The sequence below is a fragment of the Acomys russatus genome, chromosome 32, assembly GCF_903995435.1.
Source record: "Acomys russatus chromosome 32, mAcoRus1.1, whole genome shotgun sequence".
In the NCBI taxonomy this organism is placed as follows: domain Eukaryota; kingdom Metazoa; phylum Chordata; class Mammalia; order Rodentia; family Muridae; genus Acomys; species Acomys russatus.
This window is the reverse complement of record NC_067168.1, coordinates 42,662,299-42,682,648: the sequence shown is the minus strand read 5'-3', so window position 1 is coordinate 42,682,648 and position 20,350 is coordinate 42,662,299. Positions and strand designations below refer to the sequence as shown.

The window sequence follows — 20,350 nt, the reverse complement described above, 5'->3', positions numbered from 1 at the left end:
ATGCTTTACCAGAGCTCATCCCGGCACAGCCAGCCCCTCAGGACGAGGTGCTGTCTGACAAGCTTTTGTATTGCTGCTGTTGTTGTTGTTGTTGTATTTTAGTGCTGAGCTATCTTCCCTGGGGTCAGGAAGATGCTTCAGATCACAGGGTAAAGAACAGAAAAGAGTGAGTCAGGGACTCAAGGCAAAGACGAGAAGGAATTCTTTTCCTCTGCCGGACGTTTCGTGTTTTCCTTGGCAGAGCTTTGTGGCTCTCTTTATTCTTTCTGTAGCAATCGGGACACAAATCAGCTCACTTGTTTTCTCCCTTAGAAGTGTGCTGATGGAAATGAAGGGAATTAACAGATGGTGCATACTCCTGACCTGTACTTTTCAGACTATTTATGGGAAAGGGGTGTGTTTAATTTCTTAAGGTTGGTTTTGGATGATATTGTTATAAGTGGCAATCAAAATGACTGGAAAAATGCAATGTGCAAAGCCAACTTTCAGGAAACCAAACACTGTGACTGAGGCACAAAAGCCCTGAGGTTATGAAGATGCTGCTGTTGTCCTAAGATTGAGCCTCACGCTGGCTGGCCATGGTTGGCCAAGTTTTGCCACTCAGCATTTGTCCATGGCACACCTTACAGGTCACTTAGCTCTGCTAATGCTCTCCTCTCTTTTGTACCTTGGTTTAGTCTCTCTTAACTAAACCTTCTTAATGTGTGCATGTTCCATGTTCCTCTTTGTGTGAAGGTGCATGGTGTATCTGCAAGTATGCATGTGTGCATTCCTGTGTGTTTATATATGGAGTGTGTGTGTGTGTGTGTGTGTGTAGAAGGTAGCTGACAAGTGTATATTCATTACTCAGATGCTGGATTTTTTTTTTTTTTTTTGAGATATGGTCCCATTATTCCAGAACTTGAAAAAATGGCTAAGCCGGCTCGCTGGTGAGCCATGGTGTTCCACCTGTCTCTGTCTCCCCAGCACTGAAATTATAGGTGAGTTCCTCTGGTTCCTCTGGCTTGGCTTCTATTACATGTACTCTAGGAAGTGAGCTCCTGTCCTACATCTTGTGCATAGGGCACTTGACAAAACCAAAATGAGCCATCTCCCTCGTTCTTTATCGGTACCTTCCTAGTGTCAAGCATGGGGGTTTGCACACAGTCATTTCAGGAAGCGCTTTATTGCAGTGAAGAAAGATAAAACAGAGGATGTGCTCAGTCTTGATGCAACTTCATGAGCTGGGGTGAGTGGGTGGAGGAGTCCCCCTTTTTTGAGGAATGGGGGCCTAGGAGGAGAGGAAGAGAGAGTAGGACTGGGAGGAGAAGGGCTATGATCAGGACGTAAAGTGAGTAAATTAATTAACTAATTTAAAAGAAAAGAAAGCAGCATTTCTCTAATACTAAGAGGAAATAGCCAGCTTAAAGCCAGCAGGCAGTGCACCTCTGGGAATGCCATTCCGACTTGTGTTGGGGGCACTCTGTGGCTTTGTAATCTTTAGGGAAAAATTAACTTGGGGGTGTGCTCTGTTTAGGCAGTCTGAGTGTAAAGATAATGGGAAAAACTCACCATTGCTACTTGTCATGATAAATATTCTACCAAATCTTTGTCCCCTGCAAGGCCTGTCTCCATGGCAGTGGGTCAGTTAGGAGTATGGATGTCAGACTGAGAAAATAAAAACACAAAGTACCCAGCTGAATCAAAATCTCAACTAAGCAATGCGTCATCTTTATAAACATGGTCCCAGCAGTTCATGGGACATACCAGGTGTAATATTGAGGAAATACTTACATTTTAAAATGTGTGGTCTATTTACCGAAATTCAAATTTACCAGAGAGCCTGTATTTTATCTGTAATTACACATGGTACTCTTTTAGTCTGAACTTCTGTCAGTCTGGCTTTTCCCCTCCTGGGTTAAAAATCAACCCAACCAAATTAAATCTAGCAGTATCGACCAAACCTGTTTAGCTATTGGCAATCAGAAGCTGAAAACTCAAAAAAAAAAAAAAAAAAAAAAAATGCTGACATTTCTTTGAGAAAACTGTTTCTCACTAGGAAGAATATCCTGCCATCTCTGTTGTCTTCTCCCTCCTCCTCTTCCTCCTCTGCTTTCTCCTCCTCTGCTTCCTATTCATCTGCTTCCTATCCTCTACTTCCTCTTCCTCTACTGTTTCCTCTTCCTCCTCATCTGCTTCCTCCTCATCTGCTTCCTATTCATCTGCTTCCTATCCTCTACTTCCTCTACTATCCTACGTTCCTCTACTGTTTCCTCTTCCTCCTCATCTGCTTCCTCCTCATCTGCCTCCTATCTTCTACTTCCTCTTCTCCTTTCCTTCCTCATTCCTTCATTTAATAAACATGTGCATTAATCCACATGAACTTTTCTTCTTGGGAATATAAAATGAATATGGTAGTGAATTTCATGTCTGTGGAGCTGGGGAAATGCTTAAACAAGAGCAATAGCAAGCGATGTGCCTAAATCATATAACCACACAAAGGTGCATTAACCATGGTAGTCTGGAATATTCCGTAGTAATGGCTATCGGTCTTCAACAGTTTCATGCACTTGTTTATGGGCGGCAGTGCCATGACACAGGTGTGGGAGTTACAGCTCATAGAATGTGGGTCTCACCTTCTGCAGTGTGAGTCTGGGGATTGAACTCAGGTCACCAGCATGGGCAGCAAGCACCTTCGCCTTCAGGACCATCTCACCTGCCTGGCAGTTTGATTTTCTTTATGACCAGTCAGCGGTTCTTCTGGGCAGTGTTGTAAAGTTGCTGTTCTCATCCTTCTGGAGCGTGTCCTTCTTATCACACTGGCAGACACGTCCACCAGGGAACAAGCAGTGGACACCAGCAGCTGGAAGCTTTGGATGGGTACTAGGCTTCCTGTGGACCCATCCATTGCTGGTCAGCAGACCTGGGTGCATCCAGTTGTGCAAAGAAGCTCCAGCCTTGGTAACCGTAGCAGAAAGAACAGGGTGTGCAGAAAAGAGAACACATGCGCCCACACACATACACTCCCCCCCACAGACACACACACACACAAACACACACACAAACACACACACACACACATAGACACACACATAGACATACACACAGACACACAGACACACGCAGACACACACACATACACAAACACACACACACATACACAGAGACGCAGACACACGCAGACACACACACACAGACAGACACACATGCACAAACACACACACACAACACACACACACACACACACACACTTGTAAAATAAAATAAACTTCATGAACGCCCTTCTTGATGATATGTTAGTGGTTTCCTTTACCTTGACTTTCTGTTTTTTTTTCTGTTTGCTGTTCCTGTCATTTCTTTTGGCCAAGTTTGTGTAATTTGTTTCCTCTCTTGTTGGTTTGACAAACTATCTGAAAAAAAAAAAACAACTTGAAGGAAAGAAGGTTTTATTTTGGATCAGGATTTGAGAGTATGATCCACCATGGAGGGTAAGACAGAGCCACAAGAGCGTGAGGCACCTGGGCCACATTGTATTTGTAGTGAGGAAGCAGAGAGAGAGAGCGGGGGAGGGGGAGAGAGAGAGAGAGAGAAGAGAGAAGAGAGAGAGAGAGAGAGAGAGAGAGAGAGAGAGGGAAGAGAGAGAAGAGAGAGAGAGAGAGAGGGAACTGGTGTTTAGCTAGACGTCTTTGGACTCAGTCCTAGATCCCATCTCATGGAATGGCATTATCACATTTAGAGTTGGCCTTTGTACTTCTATTAACATAATCCAGAAATTCTGTCACAGACCTACACAGAACTGTCCTCAGTGACCCTAAATGCTGTCAGGCTGACAATGAAACTTAACCACCACAGTCCGTATAATAAAAAGGTAAGAAGTCTCCAAGAGGACCCAGTTTCCTTTAGGTTGATAGGTTGAAGACAAACATGGGCATCTCTCTTTGCTCCTCTGACGTTCATCTCCCCCTCCGTGTGGTGTGTCTGCAACAGCCACTGGTTCTTTTTAGAAGTCACGAGCTTGTCTTCACTGGGGCCCTCTTTGCCAGGCTGAACATCTCATGAGCCTGGGAACACCCCTGCCCTCTGATGCCCCAGGATTTGCTGATTGCTTGGCAGCCAGGCTGTAGCAGACAGATTTGGAAAGTGACTCAAACCCTGCCTTCTCTTAACCACTTAAATGGAAAAAGGACTATTATTTCATCAGGGCACAAATGCTATAAAAATTATTCTGATAGGAGTAGCTTGCCTCCTGAATGGCCCCAGCTACCGGTGTGTCTAAGAGATGTGTGTGTGTGTGTGTGTGTGTGTGTGAGTGAGTGACAACATGGGTTTTATAGTCTTAGGAGTCCACTTTGCATTACTTAAGGAAAGCCTTACATGTTCAATGAGGAATCTGAGGCTAATGACCACTGACATCCAGAACATTACAATAATCCAATGAAATAGAATAGCATTTTGGAGTGGAGCAATTTGTGTAGAAACTGCTGATAGCATCCACTCGTGCTGAGGACCTCGCACATAAGTGAGGGTACTGCTTTGATGGAGAGTTAGTTATTTAGACTTTGTAAGTAAGACAATGTTTCCTTCAGGGAGTCTCCAGAGTGGGTTGTTCTTGGGAGAATAAGCCCGTGCTTAAACGGGGTCTTGGAAGCTGCACTCACCAGTCTGAAGATGCTCAGTGGGTCCTGCAGGGGGACAGTGTCTTAAAGCAGGAGGTTCTGACTCTCAGGTGAGAAGATTTGATGGAATGCCTCTGCATCACCCAGTTAGCAGCTTAGCTGTCTACATCGAGCCCTTACCAAGTATTTTAGTGACCCTTCTTGTTGCAATAAAAGAGCTGAGAAAAGCAACTTGAAGAATGAAGGACTTATTTTGTGCCCACTTTGAGGGTCCATCAGGGCAGGGAAGGCATCGCTGTGGGAGAAGGAATCTCCCTATGTCCACAACTGGGAGGCAGAAGAAGATGAACACAGATGCTCAGCTCACTGTCTCCTTTTTATTCAGTCCAGGAGCCCAGCTAATGTCTTTGTGACACCCTTAAAGAATGAAATACTCCAAAAGCATGCCATGAGTTGAGGGACAACTGTTCACCGTGTTTGGAATGTCCTGTTCTCCAAGCATGCTCAGAGCAATGCCTTGTGTCTGACTCCATGCGAGTTATTAGGGCTGCGGAGGATGTGGCCTGCTGTTCTGAGTTTAGAAGGTCATGGGAGAAATGCAGCCCAGTGAGTCCTCTCTCAGGGCAAACAAACTACACCCTGGGAAGTGAGGGGTTAGGGAGAGCTGCTTTAGGGAGAATGCCCGGGCTGACATGAGAAGGGTGAGCTGACAGGGGAAACCAGGTGTGAGCTTGGGAGCTCACACTGCCGATGTGATCACAGCTCCGTGGGACTCAGAGTGAAGAAGAGTGGAATTTACAGTCTGGCTCTGAGCAGAAGGAAATGACCAATGAGATCCCCCAGAGCCTTGACATGGTCTGTTCTCTAGATTCTGGGCTTCATCGAGCAAGGTGATATGTCCAAAAGACTTTGCAATTGGGAACGATATTGTGCCAGGATCGTAATGTCTTTCACCATTTTATGGATGGTGTAACTGAGGTCCAGAATCCCTGCTTTAACACACGAGTGAAGCCGCCTTAGTTTTCCCCATTATGCTGCCCGCCCTCAGGTTTCCTGGGCCTGCTCCCCAGCCCTCAAATTTTTGTCATCAGGAGGTAGCTTTGTTGGTAGAGTGCTTGCAGAGGGTCCTGGGTTCGACACCCCCCTCCCCAGTGCTCACATAAACCTAGTTCATTAATCCATGCCTGCAATGTCAGCACTGGGGAGCTGGAGGCAGGAGGATCAGAAGTCCAAAGTCATTCTGCTACTTATCCAGTTCAAGAACAGCTTAGGGTACCTGAGACTTTGTCTTTAAAAAAAAGATAAGAAAAGAGACAGACAGACAGACAGACAGACACACACACACACATACACACACACACACACACACACACACACATGGGGTGGGGGGGGGTGGGGGAAAGCACCCAGGCTGTTACCCCAGGAGTGGCTGAACTTATCCAGGAATAACATCCTGTATATTGCATTGCATTTCGAGTCTCCGTCCCTGTGTGCCTGGAGTCTTTTTATCTGAGAGGATGGCTGGAGTGCTCAGCCGCCTTGGGAGAGTGGAGAGCACAGAAGCTGGCTGCCCACGCTCCGGGCATGCGTGAGCACTCCCAGCAAAACACAGCTGGCACAGCTAATTTTAGCCTCGCCGCCGCCTTGCAGAGAGACCCTTTAAGGAAATATATCTTCTGAGAAACAAACTGTATTATAAGGTAGCAGCTGAGAGACATGCCAGAATATTATTATTGGTGGGGAAAAACTCTGGCAAGTAATTATGAGTTTTTTGTTCAATTATTTTTTGCAATGTTTATAAAGCCATGAAAGCATGGGGGGGAAGGGAGCTATTTTATTCTCCAATAAGTGAATAAACCTGGAGATCACTTTGGTTTTATTTTTAATAGATACATAAAGCCATGAAACAATTATTTCTGATACTTAAGTCCACCCCCTTGTTGACATGGGACTTGGCTTCCCCAAGAAGTGCCCAACTAAGAACTCCCACTTTTTCTCGGTTTGCTCTTGAGCATGTTCTCCTTGTCCCCTAGAAGGCAAGACATAGGTTTCATCTTCAGGTCCTGGGTTCATCTTGATTTTAATATGGTAACCGATTTTGAAAAAGCCTTGAACACACTTTTCTCCCCACTTAACTAAAAAGGTGAATACAAACACACACACACACACACACACACACACGCACGCACACACACAGGCACATGCACACATTTCTCCTTCCCTCCTTACTCCCTTGCAGGGTCTGTTTTGTTCAGCAATGCCATGCCTCACCTCTGGGAACTTGGCGGTTGAAGAGGAGATGGCAGCTTGGGAGCCTGGGAGCCCCAGTCGGTGCAGGGCAGGGAGGGATGGGCCATGCCCCACCCAGGCACTGCACAGGAAGCCTGGGGTTCGGTTCCACCGTGGCTCCGCTGCAGACGCCGCTCACTTGCTCGCTCACTCTGTTATTCCAGATAGCTAGCGGAGGGGTGGCAGCAGGCTGTTTCTTTCTTTCTCTTTCTTCTTCTTGTTCTTCTTTTTTTCCCCTTCGGAGGAAATACTGCAGCCTTCTGGACTGTGTGCGCGGCTCCCTGGAGAGCCTCTCTCAGTTCCACCCACTGGCTGGAAGGGGGGGAAGTGAATGAGAGGGGCAAGGCCAGCCGGAACACACCATGTCACTCTGGGAAGCAGGCAGCAGCAACTAAGCCTGCAAGGGTTTCTTTTTCTTTTCTTTATTTTTTTTCTTTTTCTTTTTTTTTCCCCTAGTTTTTTCCTTTCTCTTCTTTATTTTTTCTTTTTGCTCATTGTTTCTTTTTCCTTTTATTAAAATTTCTTTTTCCATGGTGGGAAAGAGACACACGAGAGACCGAAAGCTGTAGTGCAAGGATTCCGAGTTGTGCTAAAGGATTTTTTTTCTTTCTTTCTTTCTTTCTTTCTTTTTTTTTTTTTTTTTTTTTTTTTTTTCTCCTTCTTCGCCTTTACAAGCGCCTGCGATTGACACCACTAGAGACAGGCTGGTTAACAGAGCAAACTGCTTCACCTGGACTGGACCGGGCAGCTGGGAGGAACCAGGCAGGCAAGAACTGAGGAAGCTGTCTGGGGGTTTCCTCTACGGATCTCAACCCCCCTCCCCCGTCTGCTTTTTCTTTCTTTTTTTCTTTCTGTTTTTCTTTTTCCTCTCTCTTTTCTTTTGGTTCTTTTGTTTCGCTTTGCTTTGTTTTTTTGGTTGTTTTAAATTCCTTACGGTGTTGGAACAAGAGAGCGGTGGAGTCTCAGAAGCGTCGGCAGTCACCCAGACTGCTGAGGACAGTGGGTTAAGAGAAAGAAGAAGAAGCTCGCCTGGGGCATCATATACCCTGCTATTCAGTTTCCTGCCTCGGAGATAAAGCTCCCAGCTACATGGGCAAACGCCTGGATCAGCCACAAATGTACCCTCAGTACACGTACTACTGTCCTCAGTACCTCCAAACCAAGGTATGGCTGGACCCGCGGGCTTCGGAAGGCAGCGTGGTGTCTGGCGCTCCTCAGGGGCATGGCAAGTGGACCCTTCTTCCCTCACCCTCGGCCCCCCGGGGGGGGGCATCCCCTCCGAGTACCTCTTTCAAATTACTAACCGTATGAATGGAGTTAACAAGGCAGAGGGAGAAGGGAAAGGAAGCTCGGGAGTGGAGCTTTCCCTTTAAAGACCAGGCACTTTCAATGGAGTGTTCTTTTGTTATTTAGCGGCAGAAATGCTAGCGAGAGACTGTTAAAGTCTTTTGCAGGTGAGCAGGGATTTTTTAGAAACGAGGTCCCAGCAAGGTTCTCAGGGACTAGAATACCATTTCAGGGGAGCTTTTCGAGTGAGCCTTTCTTTGTGTATGAATCTCAAAGATTTGGGTAGCCTCCCCTCTGCTTTCCTCCTTCCTTACAGAAAACACTCCGAGGTGGGGGGGGGGGCACTCAAACTTTTCGTGGCCTAGTACAGCATGAACGAAGGGCACGGGGAGGTGTCAGGGCACCCAGCAAAGTCTTCCAGAGTTTGTTGAGTGTATCTTTTTTTTCTTCTTCTTTGCCTGTCTTAATTTTATATAGAGGATAACTGAGATGCTACAGGCTAAGAGCTTAGGGTCTTTACTTTTGGCCTGGCTCCCACCCCTACCCCCTTTAGCTACACCCCACCCCCCCCCCAGGAAGTCTGGGTCTGTAACAGGCATGGAATATAACTGATAATAATTGGACTTGAATTGGTTAAAGACTTTGGGCTTTGTGTGAGCATGTGCGTAAGTGATCATTAGGGGCCCAGAGGCAAGTCCACAAAGCTGAGCAGGGGGCAGTGCCCACCCTCAACTTTTATCCTGCAGTTAAAACGTGAAAGATGGTTAGGTGAGAAATCAATGCTCCAACTTGTCAATTCGATTGGGCTTGATATGGAGACGGGGTACACTGTTTGTGCAGTAATCACCTCAAGTATATGGGTAGTCTAATTTCATACTGCATTAACCCTACCTCTCCATCTTCTTAGTAACTACACATGCACGAGCAAGCAAGGCATACCCGAGGAATATGTGCTGTCACTGGGCTTCCTGGCATGATCAGGGTTTGGTTAATTCATGCTAAGGTTATCTGCCACTTATTCCGTCTCATCTGTCAATGCCCATTTGATAACCAACGTGGACACAGCCTCTCAAGATTGCATTCAAAGCTGGTGTTTCTTTTTCCTTTTTCTTTCCATTCCCCCCCCCCCCCCCCCCCCGTCCCCGGATTGCTCCTATGCTCTTCCCTGCCCCTCCAAGGTCGACTCACAACATTGCCTTTTGCCTTTATGCCCCTTAGTTTGGGCTGTGCTGCTTACACAGACCAGCCCTCCTGCCCTGCCTGTGCCCTGAGTTTTAACTCTTTGGGCAACTTGATGAAGAATGCTGCCTAGTATTCCTTTAGAGAAACGGTCAGCCAAGTTTCAAAAAGAAAAAGAATATTCACAGTGGTGTTTCTCCCCCCCCCGCCCCAAAGAAACAAAAACAACAAGTTAAAGGGTTGCCTGAAACATTCTAAGCCTTTTACTCATTTGGCTAAATTTTTCCAAATGTTTCCCAAATCATGCTTTGTGCTGTTCTGGTTTTCTAGAGCTGTACACAACCGCAAGAGAAACTTTTGATTGAAGTGAGTGAAATAGTTGGGGTTTTGTTTTGTTTTTCTCCTAGATTGCTTTTAACCTATTTATGAGCAGGAAATAATGGATGCTGTGTAGAGTTAAAGATACAGGGTGCTGGGTGAGCCACCCTAGGAGAGGGAGGGAGGGAGGGAGGGAAGGGAGGAAGGAGGGAGAGAGGGCAGACAGAGAGAAGTGGGGGTGAAGAAAGAGTACAGTAGTGATGAGAAGAGTGGAACCTGGAGAAAACTGAGAGAGGTTTTTTTTTTTTTTAAGTCTGTTTGGAGTCCTGTATGGCTTTAGTGCCCCATGGACCCTGGCAGTGTCTCTGCGTCTTGTTACTTTCCAGCCAGCCAAAGCCATCAGTGTCTGGAACATTTTAAAGAAGTTAGCCCCATTAGGCACCCTAAGCTGATATTTGGGTAATCACATCAGGACCAGGGGGAATGTAAGATCAGCTATTTAGGCTTTCCCGGTAGCTTGTATTGCTCGCATTGATCATTGTAGCATTTCAGCATGGCAGTGTAGTTGTCACGGATTGTTTTGGTGCCCCTGGAATTGCAGACATTAATGACATCCCAGGAAGCCGAAGATGTGAAATGTTGGATCAGATGAGTATCAGTGTGTACTTCTATCTGAGCCTGTGGGACTTTCTAACTTCTGAGTTAGTGCACATACACCAAGGGAGCAAGGCCAGAAGCGCGGAGGGCACTAGAGCACGGTTTCTGCCTGACCTTCGCCCTTTTCACACACACCTATCTCAGAGCAGAATTCATAGTCACTTAAAAGGAAGGGTGCTGTGTTTATATTTATTTGATGAGGCTAGACGGAATCCACGGAAATCCACGGCTGTGGTCTCACTGTCTAGTTGGACTCAAGCTTATTGTCATGGCTGATGGGAACCACGGTCACATATAAATAATTCTTATTTTTGATAAAAATAAAATCCTACGGTTGATCAAAATTGCTTCTCAGGGGCATCAGACCTTAAAGGGTTGCCTAAAGTTAAGTGTTTTTCCTTCCTAATATACAAGAGGTGTGGGGGGGGGGAGAGGAAAGGAGAGAATGAGGGGGAGGGTAGGGGAGGGGGGAAGCTCGTATTTTTAAAGAATCAATAACAACGTTTGTATACTTTTCAGAAAATGTAAGGCAAACAAAAACAAAACCCTGGGCTCTGGCTTCATATTTAAAGAAACGCTAGACACAAGTTCTAATTTCTTGTGCGAAAACAACATGAAACTAATTTTCTAAAAAATCGAAGCACAGATCTTCCATTTCCTCAAATGCTGTTGTAGTTTAGGGAGATGTTGACATTTTCCCGCTTTCTTTCTTCTTGTTTTTCCCCATTATGTGAGAACCTAACTTCCTACTTTGTTTAATAAAACAAAAATAGAAATTGGCTATTTCTGTTTCATCTTCTAGAATAATTTTCCAGAGGCTTAAAACGCTTTATGGGAGACAAAGCATACATGTAGCCTAAATAATATGTTAACTCTTAAATGGCACCGAGTGTATGAAGTACCACGGCTCAAGTGGCGTGAACACTCGGCACTTGGCTGTGGCTATAACTTGTAGCAGTGCAGCTGTTCTTTGCTCTTGCCTCTAAATGCTCTGGTTCTGTTTTTCAGACTGAGAGGTTTTCTGGTTGGTTGTTTGTGTTTTCTTGCTAGAGAAGACGACCTTAAGGAGAGGCCCTGCTTTTGTTCACAGCAGTATGTAAAAAACGTAATGGCAGGCTATAACATTTAAGCAAGTGACGTGGCTTGTTTTTTTTTTTTTTTGTTTTTTTTTAAGTTTTTCATAGTAAACTGCTACTTGGGATGGTGTGGAGCGCAATGCACAGCTCCGGAGAAGAGAAATCTGGAAACGGTTGCACTATCTTACTGGCAAACACAAAAATCACAGTTGACTTTTGCAAGCACACAGCCTTCAAGAATTCAGAAAATTCACTGTTAGTGTTGGGGTCTGAGACTCCAGGTACATTTTACTGTGACTCCCAGGCACTTTGAGTTGGGGGGGGACAGTGTTTCTTAAAAACTAGAACAATAAAACACCAAACAGACAGCAAACTAGTAGAAAGAGGGAAGCTAGGAAAGGTTGCTGTGCTTGTTCACAGATTGGTGAACTGGCATTCCTGAGTACTGGGGTTGAGAAATAGATATTTCTCTTATATATGATATTTGGGAAACTTTAGTCATGATCCTCAAACTTCAGAAAGAGCCCCCAGCAGGTGTCTCCTTTCTTGCTTGTTTTGTGACCTTCAGGGCTCATAGGCTTCCTCTACCAGGCCAGTAATCAGAACCGTGTTCCCCATCTGTCCACTTAGTTTCCCCAGAAAATCTTGAAGGAGGGGTTCAGACTAATAGGCCCCTCCTGTGCTCCCCTGGCTGCTGGCACTTAGATGACATTTGAAGCCTTTCCTGGTGCCATATCAGAAATGGGTCTCACCCACTTTGCACTGATTTCAGCTTGAACCACCACCACCATTTGCAGCCCAGCCGGCCGCCACCCACTGAGAGTCTAGCAGGGGCAAAAGAGAATATATTTGAAAAAGGAAGGACGAGGGGTTGGCAAGAAAGAAAGGGGCTTCTAGAGGGCAAAGGGTACTTTTGAATCTGTGGACATTCAAATTCTTCAAAAGCACAGTCACCCCTCACACAGTTGTCATGCAGGCACTGGACCGCAATCCTTCAGGAGGGAGGCCGGCTGGGATTTCTTAGTGCGTCCTGCCCGGTCTTTGCACTGATAGCTAGTCTTGGTAACCTGCCAGGTGTTGGAAAACAGCCCTGAAAACTCCCAGGTTCTGTTTTCCTTTGAAAGCTTGAAACATACAAAACCGTTCTTTTATTTAAAACAAACAAACAAACGACAGCAATCTTGCAACCATGGGATATTTAGATACCATTCCGCATATTTGCCTTTGCTCGGCAGTTGGGATGTCGGGATACCATGAGAATGTGATAACTCTTGTTTGCCTTATTTTCAAGTGTGCAGAATGTTAATTTGTTTTAAGTAAGAGAAAACACAGCTACAAGGGGCTGCCCTCTGCATTGAGTTCTTCACTCCTGCAGGTCTTTAGGCTCAGTGGATGGGGGAGCAGCCTGTGCGGGGGGTGGGGTGGCAGGGTGGGTTGCTCTCTTGTCTAGAATGTGGTTTTATCTCCTACAATGTCTTCTTAAGCAGAGGTCAGATTGCTCAGAAACTTCCTGTTTTCTCTGGAATCAGAACTTAGAGAAAGCACTACCTACATTTCTTTAACGGTACTTCCTGGGGCATTTTCCTTTCATTTTCTCCCCGTTTACAAAAGAAATAACAGAATTACACAATAGAAGGTCTTTGACATGTTTGGGAGCTGGGGACAGGGACGCTTTGCAGGGAGGGGCACAAAAGAGGGAAAGGGTGTGTGTATGTGTGCAGCAAGTTCATCTGGGGTCCCTTTGGCTTCAGAAATTCCGGAAGGCTTATCTTTGCACTACTGTGATTTGCACAAGTCCCCTATGACGCTATCAGTACTTTTGACGGATAGGGGTTCACTTGTGATGGTGTTCCTGGCAGATTCGAAGCCCATCCGTCTTTTCTTTCAAAAGAAACTTTTTTTTTTTTTTAATGTCAAACTTTTTATTCAGAGTAAATGGTGGGTGTTTGTCCGCGATTGGCTTCAAGTAGTACTTTGAAATTGTCTTGTAACAGGCTCACACACCACAGCTGTATGTGATTAACTGGTGTAATATCCGAAGCATGAGAGAAGAGGCACTTTTATGCTATAGCTGTTGGGAAGCCAGAGTGCAGATGGGCTGAGGAGAGAGCCACCAGGAATGCGCCCATGTGTAGGGATGTGTCTTCAGGATGTGCGTTACTATTTTTCACTGTAGTGGGAAAACATAGAACTGTTTTGGCTGTGCTTTAAAAATATATTTTCTGGAAATGGAAGCAGATGGATATTAACAATTGTTTTAAAAAATATGCATGTGTGTGCCCTATGCGGGACATTAATTAGAAGACGCACACCTACTTAATGGGGCTGACAGACATGCAAAAGCGAATCTCGGAATGACCCTCAAAACACAAATTCAAAAGCAAACTTCACATTCTTTCTTGATGTTATCAGTAATATTTTCATATCTTTCTTCTAATTTATTCCTTTGATACTTTAATCTTTGGAATTCTTGTTAGAAAATCTTCAGGGCATGTACTTCTAAAGAAAACATTGGCATATCATTGGCTTCCCCACTTTAGAGATAACAAATAGGGAAACAGTGTCCTTGTTTTGAAAGATAGTGGGAATCGCAGTGGATGGCTTTGTAGGACCATGGCATTCCCCTTGAGGATGTCAATGACACCAGAGGATGAAGTGACATACAAGGCCATGTGATTTGCCTCTGTTTCTGTAAGGTGATATTGTCGATAAATGTCTGGGTTCTGTGGGTTCTTTGTGGTATTTGGGGTAATGTTAGTTCCCTAGGGATCACATATCTATAGGATTAATGCTAACCCACCAGCCTGGGGAGATGGCTCAGTGGGTAAAGCACTTACTCTTCAAGCCTGAGGATCCACCTTCAGATCCCCAGACCCATGAGGAGGCTGACTGTGTGAGTGTCCTATGTGGGAGACTCCAGGAGCTTGCAGCCCAGCCAGCCTAAGCGGCACTATGGCAAGGAGACCCAGTCTCAAAAGAGGCAGAAGGTAAAGATGGGCATCCAGGGTTGTCCGCTGACCTCCGCAGTCACACCTAGAGTCTCACACATGAAATACACACAGGCGCATGCACACACACACACACACACACACACACACACACACACACACAAATAATAATAAAAATAATCTACAGTCTATAGTAAGTAATACATAATAAACTATAATAAATAAACGTAAGATGATTGTTAGTGTTTTTTAGGGACTTGACAGTGTCTATAGAATTGCCTATTTGGTTTCAGAGTTTAGATTTTAGACATTCAAAAAAGAATGAAAAAAAGAGAAGAGTGGTTCAGAGGTGAGCTGACTTTTGCTTCCTTTTAAGTTTTCTTTCAAGTTGATATTGGCAGAGAATTTGTATACAGCTTTTTTTTTGTTTTTGTTTTTGCTTATTTTTCCTTCATGTTTATTAATCATTAAATGCATACTCTTCAGAATCAGATATATTAATATAACCTTGTAGTTTGATATTTGGATCTCTTACACATACCAGGCATGAAGAGAGTGGATTTCAATGCGATGTAGGTTCTTTTTCAGTTCAGCATCCTCTGGTCCATCTGCTGGGGCTCTGGCTTGTTGATCAGCTTTGTTCTCCCTGCCCGCTGCCCGCTTTAACATTTGGGAATCCTCTTTGGAGGCAGCTGGGTCTTCTTTGCTGCCCTGTTGGCACTGGGAGGTGACCTGTAGTTGGCGGTTATCGTGAGTTTTTGTATGGTTCTATGATGCGTCTTATAGAGCAGTCAAATGCTTCTTTGTAGACTCTGGGGGCTTGGCAAGTATAGCTGTGACCTCCCCCATCTGAATCCTAAACAATGAGAGGACCACCTCCATCACTTGGGAGTGGGAGAAGGGAGGTGGGACAAAACGACAGGCGTCATCTCATCGTTTCTATGACAGGTTTCTCTTCTGAGTGGTCCAGCTGGTGCTTATCCAAGGCTCGGCAGTGAGAGTGTCGCCTTCCATTCCCATAGCTTCCTTTCTGTAGATGGCAGAGGAGCACATGGGTATGTGCAAGTTTGGAAAGAAAGCTGGACTGCTGGGGAAAATGTTAAGTGCTCTTCATTCATAAATAGGTATGGGAACTAAAGTGAACGTAGAAACAACCGTTGGTACATGAAATTGTATTTTGAATGGGGTTTTCAAAATGTGCAAATTCCTGAGTCTAAGAATAGGAGCCTTGGAAATGAGAACAAAATACTATAGTTACTTAGAACTTGACATTATAGGGGAAAACCAGTAACACCTCAAAGGCATGTCAACCTAGTGAGTAACATTCGAGAATCCTTTCTGTAGACAGCTGAGTCTTGTCTTTCTTTTTCTTACTGGAGACCATTCTTTCCCCAGCACTCCACTGAGCTGAATTAATAAGACAAAAATATTATATATTGACGCCTTATAAATAATTTTCCATTTAATCTTTGGCAGCCATGTGTTGCTTTCGCATGATTTAGCACATGAACTATTATTATTATTATTTTTAATGATTGCGTGTTTACATTTGGAGCAGGAGGAAGGAAACACAGCATTAGGGGAAGAAGGCCATTGCTTCGGTCCACGTCCTACTTTATCCACCTGCTAGAGTTAAATTTCCTTTCACAGTTCAGAATTAAGACCTTGCCACTAGGGCTGGCAGGATGGCTCAGGGCGTAGAAGAGTGATGCAAGGTTTTAAACCTGGCTACCTGGGTTTAGTGGCCAGGTCCCACAGTGGCAGGAGGCAAATGAGCCCCCAAAGTTGTGCTCTAACCTACCTCCCCTCAGGTCCTGTGGTGTGCACACACCTGGGCTTGTACATACCAACCAGACATCCTGCAACTGTGCCCAGTAGAAAAAGGATTTGAAGCTTCCCTTGCTGTGAACTATGCGTTGCTTAACTTACTTGCGCTGACTATTTCCACAGCGGAGTTAGATCATCTGCAGAGTGCAGTGAGGACTCTTGAAGTGCCATCTTCCTATTTCTTAAAAATGTATCTATCTTTATTTGTGCAAATATGTGTGACCTGGAATGAGTCTGCACACAAGACAAGCATTCATAGAGAACTGGAGTTACAGAAGGCTGCGAGCTGCCATAAGGGTGCTGGGAACTGAACCTGGGTCCTCTGCAAGAGCAGGCAGTGTGCTCTTAACCCCTGAGCTATCTCCAGCTTCCATCTTACTATTTTATATTGACAATTTGTAGTCTACTTGGCAAAATCAGTTTTGCTGCCTGAGGAAAATTCAGCGAGGAAGAAATGGGAAACATGACGGTGAGTACATGATTTTTAAAAACCAGAGGAAACATCTTAAGTGATTTTTTTTCATGTTGATAAGTCATATTTGACGATACTGCTTATGCATGTAAACTCCCATGTCACATCTTGAAAATTTACCCAGCACACAAGTAGACAATAGTATCCTGAATGTGACTTAGAGCCAATGTGTTTCCACTTGATCAGACTCCCTTTTCAACCATCCAATAGTTTTGAGTAGATGAACTTGGAGGAGTGAGTAAGATGTCTGGGCTGCTTTGCGGCATATCATTTGCTGACAGTTCAATTTACCTCCATATTTATTGAGAATATCAAAAGACAGTTTTCAGAAAACCAGATCTTACAAGACTCCATATGATATAATTATGAATTTCTGGTATCAAACTTCTTCTTTAGAATGAGAAAAACACGCCTTCTTGGATTAGAAGCTTGCTCTTTTGAGAATTGTGGCAATCCCACTGTTGATTTTGTTTTGGACTTTTGGCCCCTGGGGTCTTTTGTGATGCTAAGCATACCAGTTTTTGGTTCCATCTTAGCTTTAGAATATTGTATTTTAAATATAAACTATGAAATTTTGAGAGGAACATTCTAATAATATGCTTTCATCATTGAAAGAGGTTTTGGCCCTTTTACTTCCTAAACACTTTGACCACAAACAAACCTGTCTGGTTTATGCAGTCTTGTTAAGTTTAGCTCCCCCTTTTGAATACAGCATTCTTGTAAAGTTAGGAAAATAGTTAGATGCCAATTGTTTTGGGGCTCTAAGATTATCAGACTAAATGCAACGATAAACAGAACGAACCAAGGTCTATGCTTGCTATATAGTTCCATTTTAGGAGTTTTGGATGGTGTGTGTGTGTGTGTGTGTGTGTGTGTGTGTGTGTGTGTGTGTGTGTGTGTAGAGAGAGAGAGAGAGAGAGAGTATTTCGGTGGGTGGCCTTGGCTTCTATTTGTTGTGGCCTTTGGGCTTTCAAGAGGTCTCTGTATGAGACACACATGGTGAAACAGCACAGCATTTTGGGAAATCTCCTTGACAGTCTTTGGCTGACCAATCTTGAGAGTGGACACATTGGATTGACCTGTAGCAGCTAGAAAGACCTGGAAGGTCCAGGTCTCAGTGCCAGCTTCATCAAATTCATTGTGTGATGCTTTTTCTATTGGGTGATTTTTTTTTTTAAAGAGTCTTCTCAAAATAGAGTTTTGCTTTGTTTTTTTTCACGTGTCAGAATTGCCAGTTGCTTCAGTTCCAACAGTTTCCATGGTTTCTTCACCTTGGGGGAAATTTGCTTGGCATGCAGAATCCACATGCCTCCTAAAGATCATGTGTCCCCATGTCTGTACATTTCATCTAGACCCATCATTGCTTTCACTGAGTAGACAAGGCCGCCTGGGGAACCTGATCCGATGCTGCTTCTGCGATGATGCTTCCTTCTGGTTTTTGTAGATCTTCATTGCTTTCTGTTTTAGCAATAGGGAGAGGGTCTGGCTCTATACCAGCTCACAGTCTTCCTGCCTCGGGCTCCTGTGGTGGAATGATGGGACTCTAGGTGTGTACATTACCACCCTGCCCCCCTCACTTTCAGCATGTGTCTCAATGCTGTAAAATTATTAAAACCTCAGTGAGATGTGGCCATTCCATCCCATTTAGTCAGGTGACGATTTTCTCCCTTTGTCCCTCCTTTTTCCCTCCATCCCTCCCCTTTCTTATTTTTTTCTTTCTCTCTTCTTTAATCTTTCTCTTTTCTATCTTCCTCTTCCCCCTCTATTTTCTTTCTTTCTTTCTTTCTTTCTTTCTTTCTTTCTTTCTTTCTTTCTTTCTTTCTTTCTTTCCTTCTTTCCTCTCTCTAGCGCCGTAAATATGCTCAAACCTATATATTTCACTTTTTCCCTTACTCGTAGTGGGAAAGTTCTTCCGCAATTGCCCCTACATACACTATAGCTACTTTTCTCATTGCTGTGGCATAACACCTAATAAAAGGGGAAAAATGTGTTTGCCCTGTCTCACCTCACAGTTGAAGAAGAGATACAGTCCAACATAGCCAGAAAAGCATGACTCTAGGATCCTATGATTGGCCGTGTCACATCCAGGACTGAGAGAGAGTGAAGGAGGATTAGAGGGATGCACGTAGAGGAGAAAAGCAAATGCAGGCTCGCTGAGACGGCAGGCAGGCTCTTCTTCCTGGAAGACACTTCAAGGAAGCCTTGGTGGTAGAAATATAGACAGGATCAATAAGGGAAAAGAGAAGCCCCAGGGGGCCCTATAGAATACCGGAGCCTGTGGCTGCTGTCACCCCAGTGGATGCGCTCTGTTCCCACAATGGACAAAGCTGGATTTTTTTTTGTTTGTTTGTTTGTTTGTTTGTTTGTTTTTCTCCTTCTGTGCAGCTTGCTGCTGTCTTTTCTTGTTCTTCAATTCTTTGTTAGTGGTGGGGAATGAACCTAGCAATCGCCTACACAACGGTAGACAGCCCATATTTCAAGGGGACAGGAAATGGAGTCTGGCTATAAAACTTGAAGGCCCACCCCCTACTGAGCTACTTCCTCCAGTGAGGCTCCACCTCTTAAAGGTCCCATACTTTTCCAAACAGGGCCACCAGTTGGGGAGCATGTATTCAGATCTCAAACCACAACACCTGAGTTGGAGTTTTAACTTAAAAACATGTATTATATTATTATTTTGTGTGTGTGTGTGTGTGTGTGTGTGTGTGTGTGTGTGTGTGTGTGTGTGTGCTGGAGTAGGGTGCTATGCCAGGTTCACGTCAGAGCATAACTTTCAAGGGTGTGTTCTCTCCTCCCACCCAACTCTGGGTTCCCAGCACCCAACTCAGGCAATCAGTCTTGTGGGATAATGTTTTTACCTGCTGACCTGTCTTGTAGGCTCACAGCTGCTCTTTTAGACAGGATGTTTAGCTGCACCCAGATCTTCCTGTGCATGGTCAATGAATCATTTTTTATAATCTCTTCCATACATACAATGCAAATCATACTCTCCTAAAACAGTTATTGCCTGTTTTGGTGCCTCTTGCTTTCTCTGTAGCTGAATGGTGACAGAAACAGAGAGGGGCAAAGCATTCCTAGGGAGTTGTGAATCTGTTCCCTCCAGCCTGTGGGTGGCACACACAGGTGGCTCTCACCAAACTGACAGGGACTGATATTTTTCACTTCCATCACAGGAATCACATTTTCTCATGCTTTGAGACACACTGTCAGCGTGTCATAAAGGTTATGTATCTGCCCTCTTCCCTCTGTTACTCTTGATAGCATCTTTCCAGGCTCCTACTGATTGATTCATCCTAATTAACCCCTCATGATTTCATAACACGAATCTGCACTTTGTCACATGGCTGCCTATCACAAGAGTTGAACCTTTTAGTAGCTTTTCCTTCATGCGTGGCTCATGGGAAACCAAGCCAAGAGGACCTGGGAAGTTCGAAGGGGAAGAGCACCGGGTCTCTGGCTACTTGGACTTTTCTGGGAGTCCATAACTATTTTCCTTTCCAAAAGCAGTAAAGAAGAGCTTCTTGGCAAGAGAAAGGCCTTTTACAAGTAGGAGGCCATCTTGAGGCAAAACCTGACATATGTGGAGGAGTCATGGAGCTGAAGTTTTCGGTGTTTGGTGGGGAGAGCAATAAATGCTGGTCCGGACAGTTTATGGTCTGTTTTGGTTTATGGTGTGCTGCAGAGAGAGTTTGGTAAATTTAC

The 20,350-nt window shown here is 44.6% G+C and overlaps 1 protein-coding gene across 11 annotated transcripts in view; it reads left to right on the top strand.

The window, feature by feature from the left end:
• The window catches only part of Rbms3 (RNA binding motif single stranded interacting protein 3), a 998,257-nt gene that overhangs the window by 326,488 nt on the left and 651,419 nt on the right, over positions 1 to 20,350 (top strand). For 6 of the 11 annotated variants that reach the window (XM_051140220.1, XM_051140216.1, XM_051140223.1 and 3 more), the window contains exon 1: positions 7,732 to 8,048. The exons of the other annotated variants lie outside the window; for them this stretch is intronic. In XM_051140220.1, coding sequence (XP_050996177.1) covers positions 7,974 to 8,048 — 75 coding nt within the window. In that variant the 5' untranslated portion in view covers positions 7,732 to 7,973. Of the gene's footprint in view, positions 1 to 7,731; positions 8,049 to 20,350 lie in introns of those variants that run through there. 11 annotated transcript variants of the gene reach the window in all.